This window comes from Pagrus major, chromosome 15, assembly GCF_040436345.1.
Source record: "Pagrus major chromosome 15, Pma_NU_1.0".
NCBI classification, from domain to species: domain Eukaryota; kingdom Metazoa; phylum Chordata; class Actinopteri; order Spariformes; family Sparidae; genus Pagrus; species Pagrus major.
Window position 1 is genome coordinate 12,752,449 of NC_133229.1, and position 18,497 is coordinate 12,770,945.

Sequence of the window (18,497 nt, forward strand, 5' to 3'; positions counted from 1 at the left end):
GGATTGCGCTCTCTCTCTCTCTCTCTCTCTCTCTCTCTACTATTTTAAAGCAATCTGACCGTTTGTTATTCATTGACTCTTTTATAGTATTGTTCAGTACATCTGTAACAACGGCAGCACTATTTCAGCATTCAGGAAAGGACCCTGTGAAGAAAGCTATCGAGGTCAACAAGATTCAACATGAGTGCAGCCTTCACATGCGTACCAGTCCTGTCACTCGAGGTATGTGAATGCAACAATCACAGTGATTTAGTATGAAGAGGTGGAGTCGGCTGTTTGAGCCGCCGTACACTTACCAGAGTCGTAGCTTGGAGGCTTCATGTCGCCTTGATTTAACTCCGTCCCATATTTTAACTTGTGGTACTTTGCTCTGCAAGTAAAGAAGAAAAAAACAGGGCTGATCAAAAAGGTCTGAGAGGAAGCTATTTAAAAAACTCATTATGCGTGGCATCTGCATAAGCTTTGAAAGTCATCCCAAAAGCAACTGCTCTACTTCTCACAAACATGTTAGCTTGTTAGACAGATTCACTTGCATAAATGGCTGAAGAGTAGCATCGTTAAAATCGATATCACAACATTAAAGGAATGTTTTAGAGAGCGCCATGTATGATGATATAGAAAACAGGACTGTAACTAACAATTATATTCATTGTCGAATTTACCTTTTAGTTGTTTGGTCTATAAAATGTCAGAAAATGGTGCAAAATATTGATCAGTGTTTCCCAAAGTACTTGATTAATCAATGATCAAATTAGCTGGCAATTAACAGTTAAAAACAAAACCATTATTTGCTGCACCTCCATTACTAATTAATTGCTTTTGTTTGTTCAGAAAATTGTGAAAAACCGATCATAATTACCCTGGTTCCAAGTTGACATTTGATAAGCTTGTTCTGTCTGATATACTGATAAGATATTAAACGTACCATCATAGGAGACTTAAAAAACAAAACAAAACAAAAAAAACCCAGCAAAAACAACTATTTTTGATTGATGGGCTGACCAATTAATTGACTGATTGTTCAAACTGTCAAAAATGTATTCAAAAATCACATATATGATAATCTAATTGGTGTTAATGCAATAAACTTTTATCATCAGACTCTTTACTCATGTTAAACAAAAACTTGTATTACAATTAGCATGAAATTATCAATTTAGACAAAATGTGTAAAAAGAAAATAATACAAAATACTCCTTCCCAATACTAAATCCAATACCTGATCTTTGCGCATCAGCTGATACAGAGCAATGATCTGATACCAGTTTGTCACAAAGAAAAAAAAGGGATGCATGATATACATATGGAAATTTATAATATCAGCTGATAATGAAATAATAGACGACAATTAGAGCTGATAATATGGAGCCAAATTGTTCTCATTGACTTAACAAGTGCAGCATCTTCACACTCTGATTCAGTGGGTGGCACCTTTAAAGTTGGTTTGCGATCCTACAATAAACACCAAGAAGAAGGAGAACAAACGCAGACAGCCACACAGTGTAGACAAGAGAGCAAAACATGTCGTCGCCATTGTGGATGTTTCTTACAGTTTCAGAAGATTCAGAGGAAGATGACACAATTGCAATTTATAACACGTTCCAAGACGAGGGGGAAAAAAATCTACTAATTTTAACACAACAAATCTTAGCCGTGGAATATTAAATTATCCATCGTTGCTCACTACATCTTAGCCTTTCTTACCCTCAGATGTGAATAAACTACAGGTTTGGAAATGTGAAATTATCAGCTGTCTCATCAGTTTCAACGATGACAATCTGGTAATTCAGTATCAGAAGCATTTCCGATACTGATATGTGGCCTTTCCAGCTTTTGCACTGCTGAGATTTCAGCTTCTTCCAGTGACTGCACACATCCATATCAGAGGTAAGTCAATACAAGGCGAGCTCTCACACCTTTAAGTTCACACAGCCCCCACCACACCACACCACACCACCCTGTGATCCAGAGGAAGCAACCCCCATCCAAATCAAATTCATTCTAAATTGGGTACATCCCACATTCAGAAAGCCATTTCTGATATTGCTTTCAGATACCCTCCGAGACATGACCTGTTGCTTAGCAACCGGGGAAAGTGGTAGTAATCCTGGGTTAAGTGTTGCTCCTGAGGCAGCGTCTGCGGTGATCTCACAGGAGAAAAGTAGATAAATATACACTACAAACAGCCAGAGGATTCCATGCCAAACAAACCTAATGATGATGTTCCCTAACAAAATGTATCTCACCCCCTAGCTGACTGGAGGAATGACCTAACTAACTTATTATGACACCTGTCTAACATAGTTATGTTAGGGCTCTCATTAGCCTGGACCATCTCCCAGCTCCAAGCTCGATTACGACACCGGCAGCCAGTGGTCTCATTTTGTTTCTCATCCAAGTTTTCTTCTTTCTTTCCTTAACCTTTACTTATCCAGGGAGGACTTTGTCTAATTTTGCATTCATAGAATTTCACCCATTCCCAGCTTGAAGTTGTCACAACCAGTGTCTTCTACTGTCCACCACAGAGCAGTTTAGTACTTCCTCTGTTGGTATTGCTGTAGGCGGAGACAGTGACTCGATTGCATGGCTAAAACAGGGACAGCATTACATCACAACTGCACGAGATCGGTCAAAATGTGAGCTACATCCGACGATAATTCTGGTTTAGTACAGCTTAAGTCTGACGGGGCAAGAAACACAAGCTTTCAGACAAGGTTGTAAACAAGAAAAGCACTTCATTTAGGAGGTTAAACTGACAGGGAATGCGCCTGAAATGTTCACGATAATCCCTCATTACACAGGAAAACTGTGTATAAACACAGCTATGGTAAGTAGAGAGGGTCAAAGTTGGACCTGGATATCAGTCTGAAGCCTGTAATAGATGTTTATAACAGACTGTGGGTAATGATTTTACCATTTTTCCATTTCTTTCCCTGTTCTCAGCAATAACCTTGGTGAGGATGTGTTATTATCTCTTGGAATTGTGGCCAAAACTATAAAATTGTGAGCCAACTTGCAATAAACTGAAATATCCTTTTACTAAGTTGACACTGAGCTATGTTGACACTCGTCATAAATTCTTTACATGTTCACACCATTTGTTGTTTTCTCCAGGGCTACTACTTCAGAGTCTGTTTGAATGACATGCTTGATGGCTTTAAGTCACATTAATGTGTTGAAGTCACAAATATACCTCTGTTACAGTGTGCAGCCATGCGTCAAGGAGGGAGGGCAATGCAAAGTGGATCACTGCTGCTGCCACAGGGACCTTTTGTATGATGGTGACAGGCTAATGCACAGGAGAATGACAACAATGCAATTCTTCTGGTTTTCTGGAGAAAGACCGCAGCGGCATTGAGCTCATCTCAGGTGGAGCGAGAATTCCTCTCTCCTCCTTTCCTGTTCCGTCCTTCTACTGAGGACGGTGCAGAGTCATCAGCATCCGATAGCAAACAAAGCCTTCATGCCAACACATGCTCTTGTCCAGAGACATCACACCAGCTGGACTCGGGGGAGAACCTCTCTGGCACGCTCACTCTGTTACGGCTTCTGCTGACACCAGCTGAGACATTGGACTTGTACGCGTAGAATATAAACAAGAGGAAGCTGGGATTTTTTTTTTAAAAAAAGGCAAGCAACCTTTTTTCTTTTTTTTCACATTATCAAATGTGCAGAGTGTGCTAGCTTTGTGCAGGTGAAGCAGACGCTGTTGCCCAGTGAGAATCTCACACGGCCATGTTCTCCCCTTCTCTGTATATCTGAGAGGGAGGAATTTATTTTTAGGAGCGCACAAAACATGGAATCACTGCAGTTGTTGTAGACTAGCAGAGGTATTTGTGTGTGTTGTGGGTGGGCTGAAGCAGCAGTGGGTGGTAAGGCACTCACCTCTCTTGCTTCAGTGCGTACTCCAGCATTTTGATCCTCCTCACAAGGTCTTTCTTCAAGTTCTCCTGGCCCTTCCTCTCCCCCTGCAGGAAGGCGATTTGGGCCTGAAAACACAAAAATAGGATTGTCAGGTCCCATTTTAAAATAGGGAGGAGATTTACAGTAAATGCTTTTATAAATAGAGTGAATGTTTCCGCTGTTTTGGCATCTTAGACATGAGCTAACTAGCAACAAAGACTTGATTTCAAAGACAACCTTCATGAGAGAACATCTGAGAACAACTACTTCTGACAAGACTGAAATAGGATGATGTCAAGTCAAAATGCATGGCATGATGGGAAGTAAAAAGCCAATCATTCTGTGTTATTCTATTTTAATCTAACCTATTCACTCTCCCACACACGCCCCCCCCCCCCTAAAATCCCTTCCCTCTGCACACCACTGTGTCTCTTCAGTAACAGGCAGCAGCTGTTGACGCACTCAGTCTGAGTCAGCACTACATTACATTACATTGCTGGGTACCACACACACACACACATGCATGCGCTTGTGCACATGCTCACTTGTAATGAGAGTGGTGAAGGCTAGCTCACAGTGAGGCATGCAGTTCATGGGCTGCGGCAAATAAATCAGACAGAGAAGATCACATTGAGTAAAGGTGAATCCATTTTACAGCAGGATCAGGCGCTGTACGATTGTAATCATCATATACGCCATCACAAGTAGTCTGCCTTACAAAAGGAAAAAAAATAAAATAAATCAAGACAGATAAAATCTTGCTCGACTGTGATACTCATAGGGGCATCTAAGCCAGGCTAGTAGCTTTCAGCAGGACTACGTTATCTGGTATTACTATTAGGGGTGGTAATCTTTGGTAATCATGATTCGATTCAGATTCTTGATGTCACAATTTGATTCAGGATCAATTTGAGATTCAAAACGCTTATTGATTGGATAAATAGAATGGGAGGCACTATATACTCACTCTTACTCCAGTGCACTGTGTGCCAAACCATTGATTCACTTTCCTACTGAGTTGCAAATGAAACCTAACTGACATTTAACTACAGTGACGCAGTGACTGGGGCCTCATTTGTAAAAAAATATTCTTAAATTTGTACTTAGTCTTAAGATCATTTCTGATGGTGTGTCTAGGTTCAATTCATTAAAGATGCTGAGAATAAAAAACCTTGCTGAAGAAGGTTCTAAGAATCCCATGTGTAATTTACACAAATGCGATCTATAAATCTCAAATTAACTTTAATTGACAGCACTTGCCTCTTGATTTCCTCTTATATAATGGCAGAACGAATGAGGGTTTAGTTAGAAATAGCCATTGTACAAAAGATAAAATCAAACTTGGTAGAGGCAGGGGAGAGTGAAGCCTGGCAACACACATCATTCAGTGGACCATTTAGTGGAATGCTCCTTGGGAGTGTGTCACTGCAGCATGTTGTTCATAAAGCTCATACTAAGTTCACCACAGACTTTGATGCATGCGTGTCCCAAAGCGCAATGACCAACAGGAAAATCCCTTTCGTCGTAGTTGTACAAATAAGACCATTTCCACCTCAAGGTTTTATAAATAGCTACTTCTACACAGTTTACTACATTAGACATACTTGGAATGTTCTTAAAGTCCTGTATGAAAATAATGAATTGAAGATGTAATTTACTGACCAACATCACTGGTTAAATGTTTTTTCTATAGAAATACAAGTTGTTTTTCTGGAGTTTCAATCAATTTCTTCCACCCACCCCTAGTCGCTATTTTCCCATTATGACTACACTTTGCTACTGCCTTGTTTATGTGGTATAACAAACTCCATTACTAAGAGGCTGTGGCATCAAAATTGATTTTCTAATTACTGGAAACTGGTAGCTTTAGGTAAGGCTAACTGTAATTACACTCCAGCTAGCATGAACCTTAATCCTGTTGAGTGAAATCACTGTGGTGTGTTTTCAGAAAATCTGTTTCTCTCAACACAATTATTATCAAACACATAGTTAGTGCCTTTGACTTTATAGCGCAGTATTACTAACTCTAAATGTTGATTTAATGTGGTTGGTGCTCAAGAAAAATCACTTTATAATTAACTAGTTAGTTATGAATTATTTATTTTCATACCATTTGTAAGTTGTGCAATAAAAATGAAATGACTTTTTTTCGGCTTATAGCTTTAAATCTTCCCTTAAGAGTGTACTGCATCTTATAAACTACATATAGTCTGAGGAGCAGTGAAACAGAAACCAAACACAACATAATCTGTATAGTATTTTAGGGGTTACAGCAAGGTGAAGACTGCCAAACGACTGTAGAGGCTGCTCAAGGCTGCGCTGTGTACAGAAAAGAGGAGAAGCATGCCGTTTTTTCCATTTCAACACTTCATCAAAATAACACTCTCTTTAGACTCTCAGTTGTTGAGAAGCGCCAGCAAGACAATGAGCGTACGAGGTGCATTTAGTGTCACTCTGTAGCTAGGAGAAGATGGCAGAATGACTGGAGTGCAGTGTTTGAATCTTGTTTTGAATTAACACAAACAGAAAACATAATCTGAAAGACGGTAAAATGGTAGATCCAAGCACCACGAGCCAAGCTGCTCCTGTCAAACTTCAAAATGCAAATTCCAAACATCCTAAAAGGGGATGAATATTGACTTGATTCCCTGCAATTCACTCTACATGCAGAGGATGGTGTGAGTTTGAGTGGGCTGGATCACAGTTTCACACGGAGAGAGCAAGTAGCGCTGCTGCTGCTGCTGCCTGCAACAATGAGTCATGACAGCACTTCAATCTGCCTCGTATTAATAATAACAGCATTTCTTAGCATCCACAGTTCTCAGCGGAGGAACTACTTACAACCTGCCTGCTTGAGCTCTAGCGCCGTAAGGATTTAAGGTACTGGTTCTCAGTCTGACAGTGTTAACAGCACAGAATTGGCAACAGTCGCATGATTGCAGTCTGATGCCAGCAATTGATGCTCCTGAAAGGTGGATCAGCACAGCATATACATCACTCTACCTATTACATCTCCGCGGTCTCAGATTCCTTATTCAGCATGTCTTATGTGCATCTACCCTCTGCTGGATCCATACTAATGCATTCTGGATTGACAATTACGTTAACAACGTTTAGTATGCATCTGACTTTCCACGTCCCTGAGCCAGCATCAGTAAGCATGAAAAACACAAAGACGAAAGAAAAAAGAAAGGTAGCTCCAAATACGGTTATCTTCACAAAAAGGCCTCATTTATAGGCTCAGTGACAGCAACATGGAGCAGAGCAGACAATGAGAGGGAAAAAAAAACAGAAAAGCCCCAGGAGTCATAGAAGAGTGAGTAAGGCATTGATTTTGTACCTGATGACAAATATTTGTCCCAGTAGCTGGATTGAAAAGATTTTGGATATGACAGGAGGGAAACAGCGTTCTAGATGACAACTTGCTTACAGCCGATAAAGCAGGGATCACTGTGTGCTGTCTTTGTAGGGTGGGAGGGGAGCCACATAGAAGAGGCACAAATAAGGCATTAGGAAAATATTGCATATGGAAAATTATTAGTGTTTGGATTGGGCCAGACTGCTCGGCTCCCAAAATAACTTACTCTGGCTAAAGTGGCTACAGTCCAAATATCAGTTAGGACCACTGCCTCAGGGCATTGAAGCTGCATCACATGTAGCTGCGCTACAGACCTTACAAATACCTCATGAGGCTAATTGCGGAGCTAATATTTGGTAGCTCTTTATATTAAAAGGTCCTTGTCATAACATATAATTGTTTATAGCATAACCCCTGTCCCAACCAGTCAAGGCCGATGGCCACCCCCACCTTGACTCCGAGTCTACTAAGTTTTTTCTCGTCTCTGTCGCCAAGTGCTCGCTCATGGGTGAATGTTGGGTCACTGTAAATGAATGTAAGAGTGTGGTCTAGACCTGCTCCAAGTGAAAAGTGTCTTTTGTTGTGAATTGGTGCTATATAAATAATATTGACTAGGCTTGTGGAAGTAATGGAACAAGAAGGAGCTGTTAGATGGAGGGGCATGACATGCAACAAATGGTGCCGGCTGGAATCTAACCAGCGCTGAGGTGAAAAGCAAAAAACAATGACTTACCACTAAAAAGTGCCATGATTTTTTCAACAGAGAAAACACACTTATTTCAACAATGAGAGCTAAAGCATAGTCACAGAAGAGCAGCTTGACAGGTTGTGGACAGACTCAATATGTTACCTTGCATGGCAAAAAAAGGAGAGTGACTCATTTTTCACTGTGGATGAAACTGTACATCTGCGTTGATTGATATAACGAGCGAGCGTTCACTTCCTCGTCCAAATGAAGCGCTGGCCCTGGGACCCCTGGCGTCTTGCGGTGCCAGAGATAGAGAAGAGTGCAGCTCTGTGAATCTCTGGCTCGCCATCTCTCCCCCATCAAACATTAACCTTGGGAGGAATGCAATGAGTCAACTCGGGCCATAAAGAGACACAGGAAGCATTTAATTCCCGGCCTCACACTGCCTGCATTATTGGCCTATTGGATAAGGGCTCCTCAGTCTGTCCATCTAAGAGACATGTAGCATGGGGCATCCATCTAGAGTGCGGAGCTTTTCAGAGACAGGAAAAGGAGGTAGAGGAGATAGTCTAATAGCGAGGGTAGAAAATAAACACCAGCCACTGGCTAAACACTGGTCAGCTTTTTGGGGGTCAACTTTTGACTCTTAATTAAATGATTAGAAGAAGGAAAAAAGGACTGACTGCAGCTTTCAGTCCTACTTAATCAAAATCTTAGACACATTTGCAGACAACTACACAAACAAACAGATACTCAATGATAAAGTGGCATTATTTTCAATTATGGGTTAAGTATACAATTTTTCCAGCAGGATTTAGGTAGATGTAAATTAAGTTACTCTAATTTGGTCGTTGCACAACCTGTTTAAAATCTGAGCAAGAAAACTGTTTTGTTTCTTTATTTACTGACATTGCTCAAGCATGATAATGACAAAGTTAGGGTGTAGATTATTTAACCACACGTTGTTGGCAGTGGACTACACAGAAAACAGAAGCAAGAGGAAAACAATTCCACCAAATTTTAGCTCTTCTTCTTAACTTAATTTTCACTCAATGAAAGTAGGATGATTATAAACCCATAAAGTCCTAAAATCAGAGACCTTAAAGTCTAAGATTTGTGAATTCCAGACATGTTTTCTCCCAGACTTGTTCTATGTCATCGCCAAAGACATCGACAACACAAAGAGGCCATTTAATCTAGACAGAGCGAACACTGTGAAAAATTCCCGTACATCTGAGTGGCAAGGCTGAGCTCACTCCATTTGTAAAAGAAATTCAGTGGATACTCACACAACCTCAGGGCTTACACACAAACAAAATGGTCACACATGCTGGTCAGAGCAGAACCAGGAAAAGGGGGCTGGTGTAAATCCCACATTTACAATGCAAACAACCTTTCTGTCAGCCAACACTGGGTTTACTCTCACAGTTACCACAAACCAATGAGCACCATGATGGCCGACCTGATGACTGGCCAAGTACATTCCACACATGCCATTACACTAGTAGCAAGAGTGGAAAAAAAAGGCAGCAAAACAACTGAAGCAAGACAGAAGTGCTGGGGACTGTAACGCGGCTACAGCGGTTCACCACAGATAAAACCTTTTTATGGCTAAAACAATTCACTTCAAGTCGGTTAAATCTTGAATATGCCAAAATACATTTGTCAGCTATAACCACTGATAAACATACTAATCACTTTAAAAGATTTACTAGTAAAAATGTATTTTTAAACAGCCTGGCTTTGGCTTTTCTTAACTGTCATTTCCTTTTTCCCTTCCTGAAAGAAAAAGTGTTATTATTGTTGTGTAGACTTTGAATGTTAAATTTTATTTGTTTTACAGGCTAGCCTTATTGATTAATCCTTTAAATACAACAAAATAAAAAGGTATTAAGGTAGAAAGCCATTCTCATAGGATTGTTGCTTCTCTGTTAGACCTAGTTACCCTGGTAGGTTTTTGGACTGGAGGTTTTATTGGTAGTGGTGGAAGATATGAATAAAATATAGCATTCACAGTGAATGGATGTATTAAACCAATAAAATGAAAATAATTATATAAGTCCATTTAGGTCTCTAAAACCGACAATTGCCCAATATGAGACAATGAGCTTTCTAGCTACAGTAGCCAGGGGTAGTGTAGCAGTACTTCTTAAAGGCTTAATGACATCGACTGAAAATCCACAAAAAAGGTTTGAAGAGCCTCCTGCAGCACATTCAACTGTAACTTCAAAACAATTTTTGTACAGGTGTGTAACATCTCTGAAAGCCCACAATCAGATACACAAACATTTCATAACTCACATTACAGCCAACAGCAGAAAGACAAATTAAATAGTACATTTTTATATGAACATGAATTCAATGCTTTTAAAACATTTAACGACCCTGTTTACGGATATTTTTGGCCAATCCTGCAGATGAAATAGCTGACAGATCAAAGATCATCTTCATCAGCGCATCTGATGTAAAAATCATAAAAATCTAATGGTGCCATAAAGTAGAGATGCTCACTGATTTGTAACATTATCTACATCCGGGGATGATAAAGGGACAGTGACCACAATGTTAATGGTAGTGCAATATCTTTGATGTTAGACAAAATCATACTGTCGTACATACTGTAGTAACAAATCAAACTGATTTGTTGCTACGATGACTGATCACTGACTGATTTCTAGGTTGCATTATCCTTTTACCCTCATCAAGGAACCTCTGTAAGTATGAGCTCCGGTTTCACATCCAGCTGTCTCTTCACCTCCTTCACAAGTCTTCTGTAAGAAGCCAACATACTGACTGTATGCACACATATTACACAATCATAGGACTGGCTGTCTGGGTGTGGGTATCAAACAAACTACTAAGCTTAATCTGCTGCGCCGTTTTGGTCCTTCTGTGCCACAGAAGCAGTGAGTTACATTGTGAAATACTGAGTATCTGTGGTTGTGGCTGGAGCTCACTCCTTCAAATGCACATCGATCCACACTGCACAGAGTGAGGATTGCTCTGAGGGTCAGGGTGAGACAGTGAGCTGCTCAAACTGGATTTAATAAAGATTTCTCCTCAGTTATCTGGGTCGAGCTGAGCTGTGTACAATACCCATAAAACAACAGATGATCGTTGCAAGGCCCTAGATTGTTCTCTCATCTGTAAACCTTCACAGAGAGACAGATTTTTTTTTTTTCACCTCATCACGAGTTTCCACTTGAGCCTCATTTTACACTTTGCCGTCACACAGCCAACATCAAGTTGCCACTGCAGTGCTACCTTACAGGGGGGTGCAAACAAAGGCAGCATGTTGGGCATCTTGAGGACGAGGGTGCTGCATCCCATGTTGCTGCATTAATATTGCATAAGGTTCATGGCGCACATGCACACTCTCACATAGTTGCATGCAGGCAAAGAGCTAAATTTTTCAACATCAGCATTTTCTCTGACAAACAGGTCGTGTGACTGTGAGGTGTGGTCCCGGCAGAACCATGTTGAAAACAACGTTTACCACAGCTTCAAAGTCCAGAGACTAAAGAGGCCCTGAAGAGCCAAGAGGATTTGAAATTTGAGAACATAATTTCACAAAAGCCTGCAAAGTGTGGGTCTGAATAGATTTCTGGCAAAATGTGATCATCAGTGTAGTTACTTGCATACATCAGAAGTGCAAGAACCAAATAAAAGGTGGCCGGAGTTGAATCAGAAACATCAGGCTTTATGATTGGCAACTTAAACCTCTGGATCACTGGGGCGGCCCAGTTCTTAAACTGGTTATATGATGCAAAAAAGTACATAGTAAAATGATTTAACTTTGGCTAATGCTGGTCAACATAGAGTAGAGCTGCAACGATCCGTCGATTAATTGATTAGTCAATCAAAGAAAACGTATCACCATTTGCTGGTTCCAGCTTCTAAAATGCAACGATCTGCTGCTTTTCTATGTCACTTGTGATAAATGAAGGGTTTGGACTGTTAGTTGGACACAAGAAGCAATTTGAAGACGTCACTTTGGCTGTGAGAAATTGTGATGAGCATTTTTCAAGATATTTTAGACTGGACGATTAATGGTTCAAACTTTTGGCAGTTTAATCAATAATGAAATCACGATTATTTAATACGAATACTTCATGCATTTACTGCACTTTTTAAAATAAACTTGTCTTTTAACAGTAGATTTCCTTGAACTTGAAATATAATTCAGTGAGCTGAAAGAAACATGCCACAGCCTAGCAGTTTGGGCTTCTAGGCAGGGGTGAAAGCATGCCACGGATTTATAACACAAGACAAAACAAGAGTATCATTGCGAAATACAATGTAGCACAATAATCACTTTATCTTGCATTATCTTGTTTTCAATAATAAATAGCACAACTCCTTTTTTTATGGTTTATGCAGATGAAAAGCTGTAGCCCGTTACTACAGGTTAATATATACATGTCAACGTATAAAAAAAAAAGAAAAAAAAAAAGGATGAATACGAATCCACTGGCAAATTCACAAAGACCCAAGTTGCCCAGTATACTTATAATCTATATCTACATGTATAGCTGGAAAACACTGCTGTTCCATCAGAAACTGGCGAACCAAGATTATTATTATCACCATTTGATCTGGTGAGTGAACCAATTTACAACTCTGACAGACTGACTACCTCACATTTACTGTAAAACTGGGGGAGGTCGGCAACTTTGAGGCACAAGCAGGCAGCTGTCCCTCAATCCCACGCAGACAGATGAAGGCTGTAAGTGTGAATGGAGGAAGGAGAAAGGAATTAGCAGGCCGACACGGCAGCTTTACAGCATGGAGAAAGGCTCTGGTGTGAGTCCAACAGGGACAGTAGAGCAAAGCTTGGAGGAGCGAGCTTTAGTTAATAAACAAGGGTCCCTTCAGGCTCCCTCACAGGAAACACACAAACCCTTTTAAACTACTTACAATTATCTGTACTGTGAGTATTTGATAGACACGGCAATGACTGTTTTTGTGGTGCTTCTGGTAAGTCTTACCACAATCTGTTTGAAACATATGACTGAGGATGGAGTTTAATTTGTGGTCTATACCCTGGTTACGTGACAAAGGCTGTGACTACTTGAGTAGCATTAGTTCCTATGTGAACTGGTATTTTTTTAACAATTGTTTGTATCTGAGAGCAACAACAGAGTACATATATTCTTGGTGAGGAAGCACATACTCTTTTTTTTTTGTACTTTCCCACTCTGTGGCACACACTGAGAGGGCAAATAAAAATAACTGCAGCTTGGGGGTGGACGTAGTTTCGACTGAGGAATGACGGTGACACCCATTTCTGAATGCCACGGTATATGCGTATATGTGTATGTTTGTGCATGGTTCAGTTCTTCTCATTGCCTCACCATTGAGCTAAATATGCCCCAGGCTTCGCCATTCGTAAAAGTAAACATGAGATCACAGTAATAAGTCATCTAACTGAGACAGGCTAATACTAGGCTGCTCCACAGTTCGCCGTGGTCTTCTCTGACATGGAGATAAGTAATCGAAAAGAGCAAAAAAGCACCAGCCACAAAATAATCTTGCTCGTGTTAAAAGCTTTTCCTTTAGAAATACAAGGCACACTTCTACCAAATGTAGATGAGTGGGTCCACGTTTCAGCGTGCATCCACAGAGAGCCACCTTACACCCTGAGTCACCTTCAACCTTCTCCTGGTGTCAAATTATGGCTGCTGACAGATACTTCTGGCAAGGAGATACCCTATGGAGCAGGGATTTCCCCATAACTGGAGGGCTGAGGAAGCACACTGTAGCACTGCCTGGCCTGTTCAGGGTGTAACTCAAGTCAAACTCAGTCATCAGGCCTGGAAAAGATCTATACTGATCAGTACTGCAGGGTGATGTCGATTAAATAAATGTAGCAATTTCAATAAGGTTTTTTTTCTGATAGATATACATTAGATTTGGCAAAGGTATGCAAGATCACTTATAAGTATATAAGCCTTCCACTGTTATGGATTACAACATAGGGCACTGACCAACCATCAGGACCGCCATTGAGCATCTGTGGCATTAGTTTTTGTGGTTGGTCCTGCATCGCTGCCACTAGTTGGACCTTGTCGGCAGCTCTTCATCTGACTGAGGGTGTTGACTCCCCAGTAGAGCCCGTCGGTGAGAGAAATCACTCTGATTGGCTGTTAAGCTAAGCGAAACAGTAATGGAAAAAAAAAGCTAGTCAGCCGTTGGCTGTAGTCTTTGCAGTGTGTTCAACTTCAGCTTTTTGGCCGAGACACAGGGAATGTAAAGCAAAGCAACAGTCAGCCTCTGACACTTGAAGTTCTTGCTGTATCTGGGCCGTTAAATTTCTGCAGACATGAAAAGCAAAAACTAATTTTCTTCTTTGATTATGTTTTGAAATCATTTGGACAACATAATGTAAACACAATGCAATTCCAAAAATAACCACCACATGATTACACTGACTTACCACCCTGCCCAACTAAACACTGCTTTAAAGTCAGTGGCAGCATGCTGTGTGTACAGTGATAATTAAAAATAAATAAACTTCACTCATGTGTGCCATTAATCTAACTTGAAACCCACTCAAATTGGGTTCACCCACCATCCTGTTTCAGTGCCAAAATAAAGAGCTCAAATGATTAGCCAAATAATTGTTCAGGCATTCAATGAAAAATGAATCAAAGATCATTTTGATAATCAGTTAATTAAAGCTGAAACGACTGGATGGTAAATCAGATCAAAATTCATCAACAACTATTTTAACATGCATGTAACCATTTAAATGTAATTTCTGCTACTGGGAGTCTGTCAATCAAAACCCTAACAAAACAGGCCATTTGATGACATTGAGAAGCAGCGTGGGGTCATGGGAGTTATTGTCTTCCTTGTTTAACAAACATCACTGCCAATGAAAATCTATCTGACATGACTCAGACAACACGGTTCATGGATGAGGTCATGTATTTAAGTTTTATTCACAATACGTTTAGTCACTTTCAAGGACTTCCTTTTTTCACTCTCTGACAGATCATCTAGTGTTTCCTAGACAGTTATAGCATCTATGATCTAAAGAGGATATAGCAGCATCGAAAGGGCGCCAGAATGAAACACACTGTTAGCTTGAATAAAAAAATACAGATTTCTCTCGGTTTGATAACTGTTGGAAACATTTTGGATAATGTAAGTACGCAACTCAACAAAATAATTGACAAAGGTCTAGCTGCTGGTAGACATTTCAAGGCGATACATAGCATTACATATTATATCTTTAAATCTTTTTTCTTTGTTTCTGTTTTATCACATTGTTAACTGTTGGTCAGACAAAACAAGACAATATCAGATGTCACCTTTGAAAATGTGATGGACTTTTCCTCCATTTTACGACATTTCATAGATCAATCAATAAATCCATTAATCGTCATGTTCATTAGCAAGATAACACACTACAGGCAGACTAGAGCTGTAACCTATCTAAGCAAATCAGCTTGACCGAGTCAATCAATTGACTATCAATGACCATTCAACCGCAGTCTAATCATGAATGACAGCCGCCTGTGCATTACGTAGAAACGACACAGCAGCAGGACGAGTCGGCCATGTACAGTACAGTTTGTGTGCTGCTCCAGCGGAGGGGAGTGGCTCTGAGCATGACCTAACAGGCTGGCTGGACGACATTCCTACAAGCCCTGGGGTTCGCCTTCCTCCCAGACAGCCGACAGAGGACACAGCTTCAACTGTCTTCCATTCATCGTCTACTACACAACCGACGAGAAAAAAAAATCCTGGGAAGAGCGTATTCACTTCATCTTAAGGGGGTCTTCATCTGAAACCATGGATGTAACCTTTTTAAAACATGCCAGATAAGATAACAAGATAAAATGTCCGTTTAGACTCTATGATTCAAACGCAAGTGTGGACACGATGATGAGCTAGGTGCAGTATGTTGCAGAAGGTTGAGTATTCAGACTCTGCACAGGATCTTCCATTAAGGCTCTTTGCCCACATGAACTTTTCATTATTCATAAATCTCTATTTATGTTGTTAAATGACTTTCTAGCTTTTCTTCCTCACTATGGTCCCTTCCTGAACACCTTCTATGGGGGAATGTAGTTAATGTTTGCAGTATGTACAGCATGTACACATCCCTCAAGGACACAACAAGGTTACATCCCATGTGGATTTTCAAAGCTTTTCAATCCTTGAGTCGTCATTATTGCTGCGGTACAGTGCAGCACTGACATAGAAAGATTTTAATAGAGAGTAAACTGTCACAGTTGATATTTCATTCTTGAAACATCTATTCAGATTCAAGCTGTGCTACAGGGATTATGGTACAACTGCGAGTAAACCTTAGTTTTAGATAGTCAACTGCATGTCAAATTATGCTCAAGACATAGAGACACAGCCTGACATTCAGTTTAGTTGCAACGAAAACAAGAACTCAAATTGAGCGCGCACCGTTTTGCCCGCCACAAACAAACCACCCAGTAAGCCATTTAGCAACCTCACTGTGCTTTGCCGCAGTTGCTGCTGCTTCGCTGATAAGCTTGCTTCATGACAGCAGACAGGAAGCTTAATACACAGAGCCAGATGAGTCAAAACCCTACTACACTGAGCAGGGTATACGTCACCGGTCTAAAAACAATGCCAGTGTCTCCCTCTCGCCTCTTTGTTAGCTGAGGTCAGTCTGTCCAAAGAGTTGCCGGCTATCAGACCCCTATAAGTCAGTGTTGGCTCTGGTATATGTGATCCAACAGATATGGCACAACTGGCTCACAACTGGGTCAAAATGACGGACAGAACATAATATTTTCTAACAAATATTCACACTAAGATCCTGAACATAACAATTGGTCTGGCAAGTCATTTTCCCTACTATAGACACTTATAAGTATGAAGAGTCGATCACGTAGGCTGGCAATCATAGTTTCTATCTTAAATTAGGGTCAGCTAAAGCCACAAACATTCCTGTGATAGGGCTTTGAATATTATACACATTATTCTTGCCAGCCAAAAAAACCCAACCCAACCCAAGTGATTTAACTTCTTCACCTAAATATATACAGTAAGCTGACTCATTTTGCACTACCACACAGTGCCATGAAACACGGAAACAAAATAAAAGGGGATACAAAACGAAACTTGATGGAGAGAAGGTTCAACTTGGACTATAAACCACAACAAAACAAGGGTATTTGCAAGGCATTAACTTAAACATTAACCTCCTTGTTTAGGTCAGGTTTAGTCAGGTTTTTTAGTCAGGTTTCTCTTTACAGCAGGAAAACCTACTGCCTGCCACATCTTACAAATAGCTAAATAACTGACTTGTTTGACGATTAAATAGGGGTCACTTATACTATCAAAATGGTGGACCAATTAATAAGAACAATTAAAAGCACTGTGACCTTTTCCCAAGACAGAAACAACACAGCATTTTTGATTTTCTCTTAGGAGTGGCAGTGACATGGCAGCTAGCTTATAATATAAGATTCATAAACATACATACTATCTCCACAGTCTGTTGTGTGTTATGTGCTGCCTGTTTGTCAACACTAACAGCTCTCAAAAGATCAAAACACTTCTAATTACCTCTCCTCCACTTAATTTTTATGGGTTTAGAAATAAAATGCAATAAAAATCAAGGCGGGGTGCTATACAATTAGCTGTAAGTAGACAAGCAGGCAGGTAGCGGCTGTGTTTCTACACAACGTTTTTGCTCTTTGGTAGTAAATGTAGCTATCACTTGGTCGTTTAATTAGACATAATTTCCTAAAAGCCTACACTAAAAAGCATGTCTTTCACCTCCTAAAGGCAGCAAGAAAGTTTAGTGGTTTAAGTCATAGTAAAGAGGTCGCAAACAGTCGTCGTGCAGTCGGGTCAGGGGGGGCGCTGCAGCTGCTTTAGCTCCTGAGCTAAAGCTAACAAGCTAGCCTGGTTACCAGAACAATCAAAAAAAACTCGACGCGAGTTACTAGAAAGGAGCAGCGCAATGCCCAGGTAGTGCCACTGATATGTGGTCGTGTATACATAAAATGTGGTGGTTCTCACCTGTAATTCGGCCCGCTCCACCTCCCATTGTGCCCTCTCTACTTCGAAACGGGCCCATTCGTGCTGCAGGAAGTGCAAGATCCCCGGGATACTGTACTGCGCCCTAGCCGCCTCCCCAGCGTCGCCATCAGGCAGCGGTCCTTTCCCTCCGCCGGTTAAAACAGAGTTGTTATTATTGTTGAAGAAGACGCCGGGCCCCGCCTGTTCGTCCATGGCCGGGCTCGGTGGAGAGCTCTGCCCGCTGTCTCGCTGATTTGAGGCGCTAGATACCAACGGAAGGGCAAAAACCTAACGACTGCGCTCTGTCTCCTCGACTCGAGGGAATGAACTCACTTTCTGACAGCTAGCTGTCATTGACTGACGTCAGCAGCAGCGGCCACGCCCACAGCGTGTTGGCTGGGGGCGCTCGATTCGCTTACCCAGACTCCCCTTGTTTATGTTACCCGAGAGATAAAATCAGTTGAACACTCTGTTTACAGATCCAGAATCAGTATTTATTCCCCATACTGACTGAAAAATGTCTAACTAAAT

General features: G+C 40.8%; 1 protein-coding gene across 1 annotated transcript in view; it reads right to left on the reverse strand.

Moving 5' to 3' along the window:
* LOC141009347 (striatin-like) overlaps positions 1 to 18,325 on the reverse strand; it is a 32,769-nt gene extending 14,444 nt beyond the window's left edge. The window contains exons 1-3 of the mRNA XM_073481897.1: positions 17,967 to 18,325; positions 3,886 to 3,989; positions 297 to 370 (exon numbers count right to left, since the gene is read on the reverse strand). Coding sequence (XP_073337998.1) covers positions 297 to 370; positions 3,886 to 3,989; positions 17,967 to 18,179 — 391 coding nt within the window. The 5' untranslated portion in view covers positions 18,180 to 18,325. The remainder of the gene's footprint in view (positions 1 to 296; positions 371 to 3,885; positions 3,990 to 17,966) is intronic.
* Positions 18,326 to 18,497: the final 172 nt, after the last annotated feature.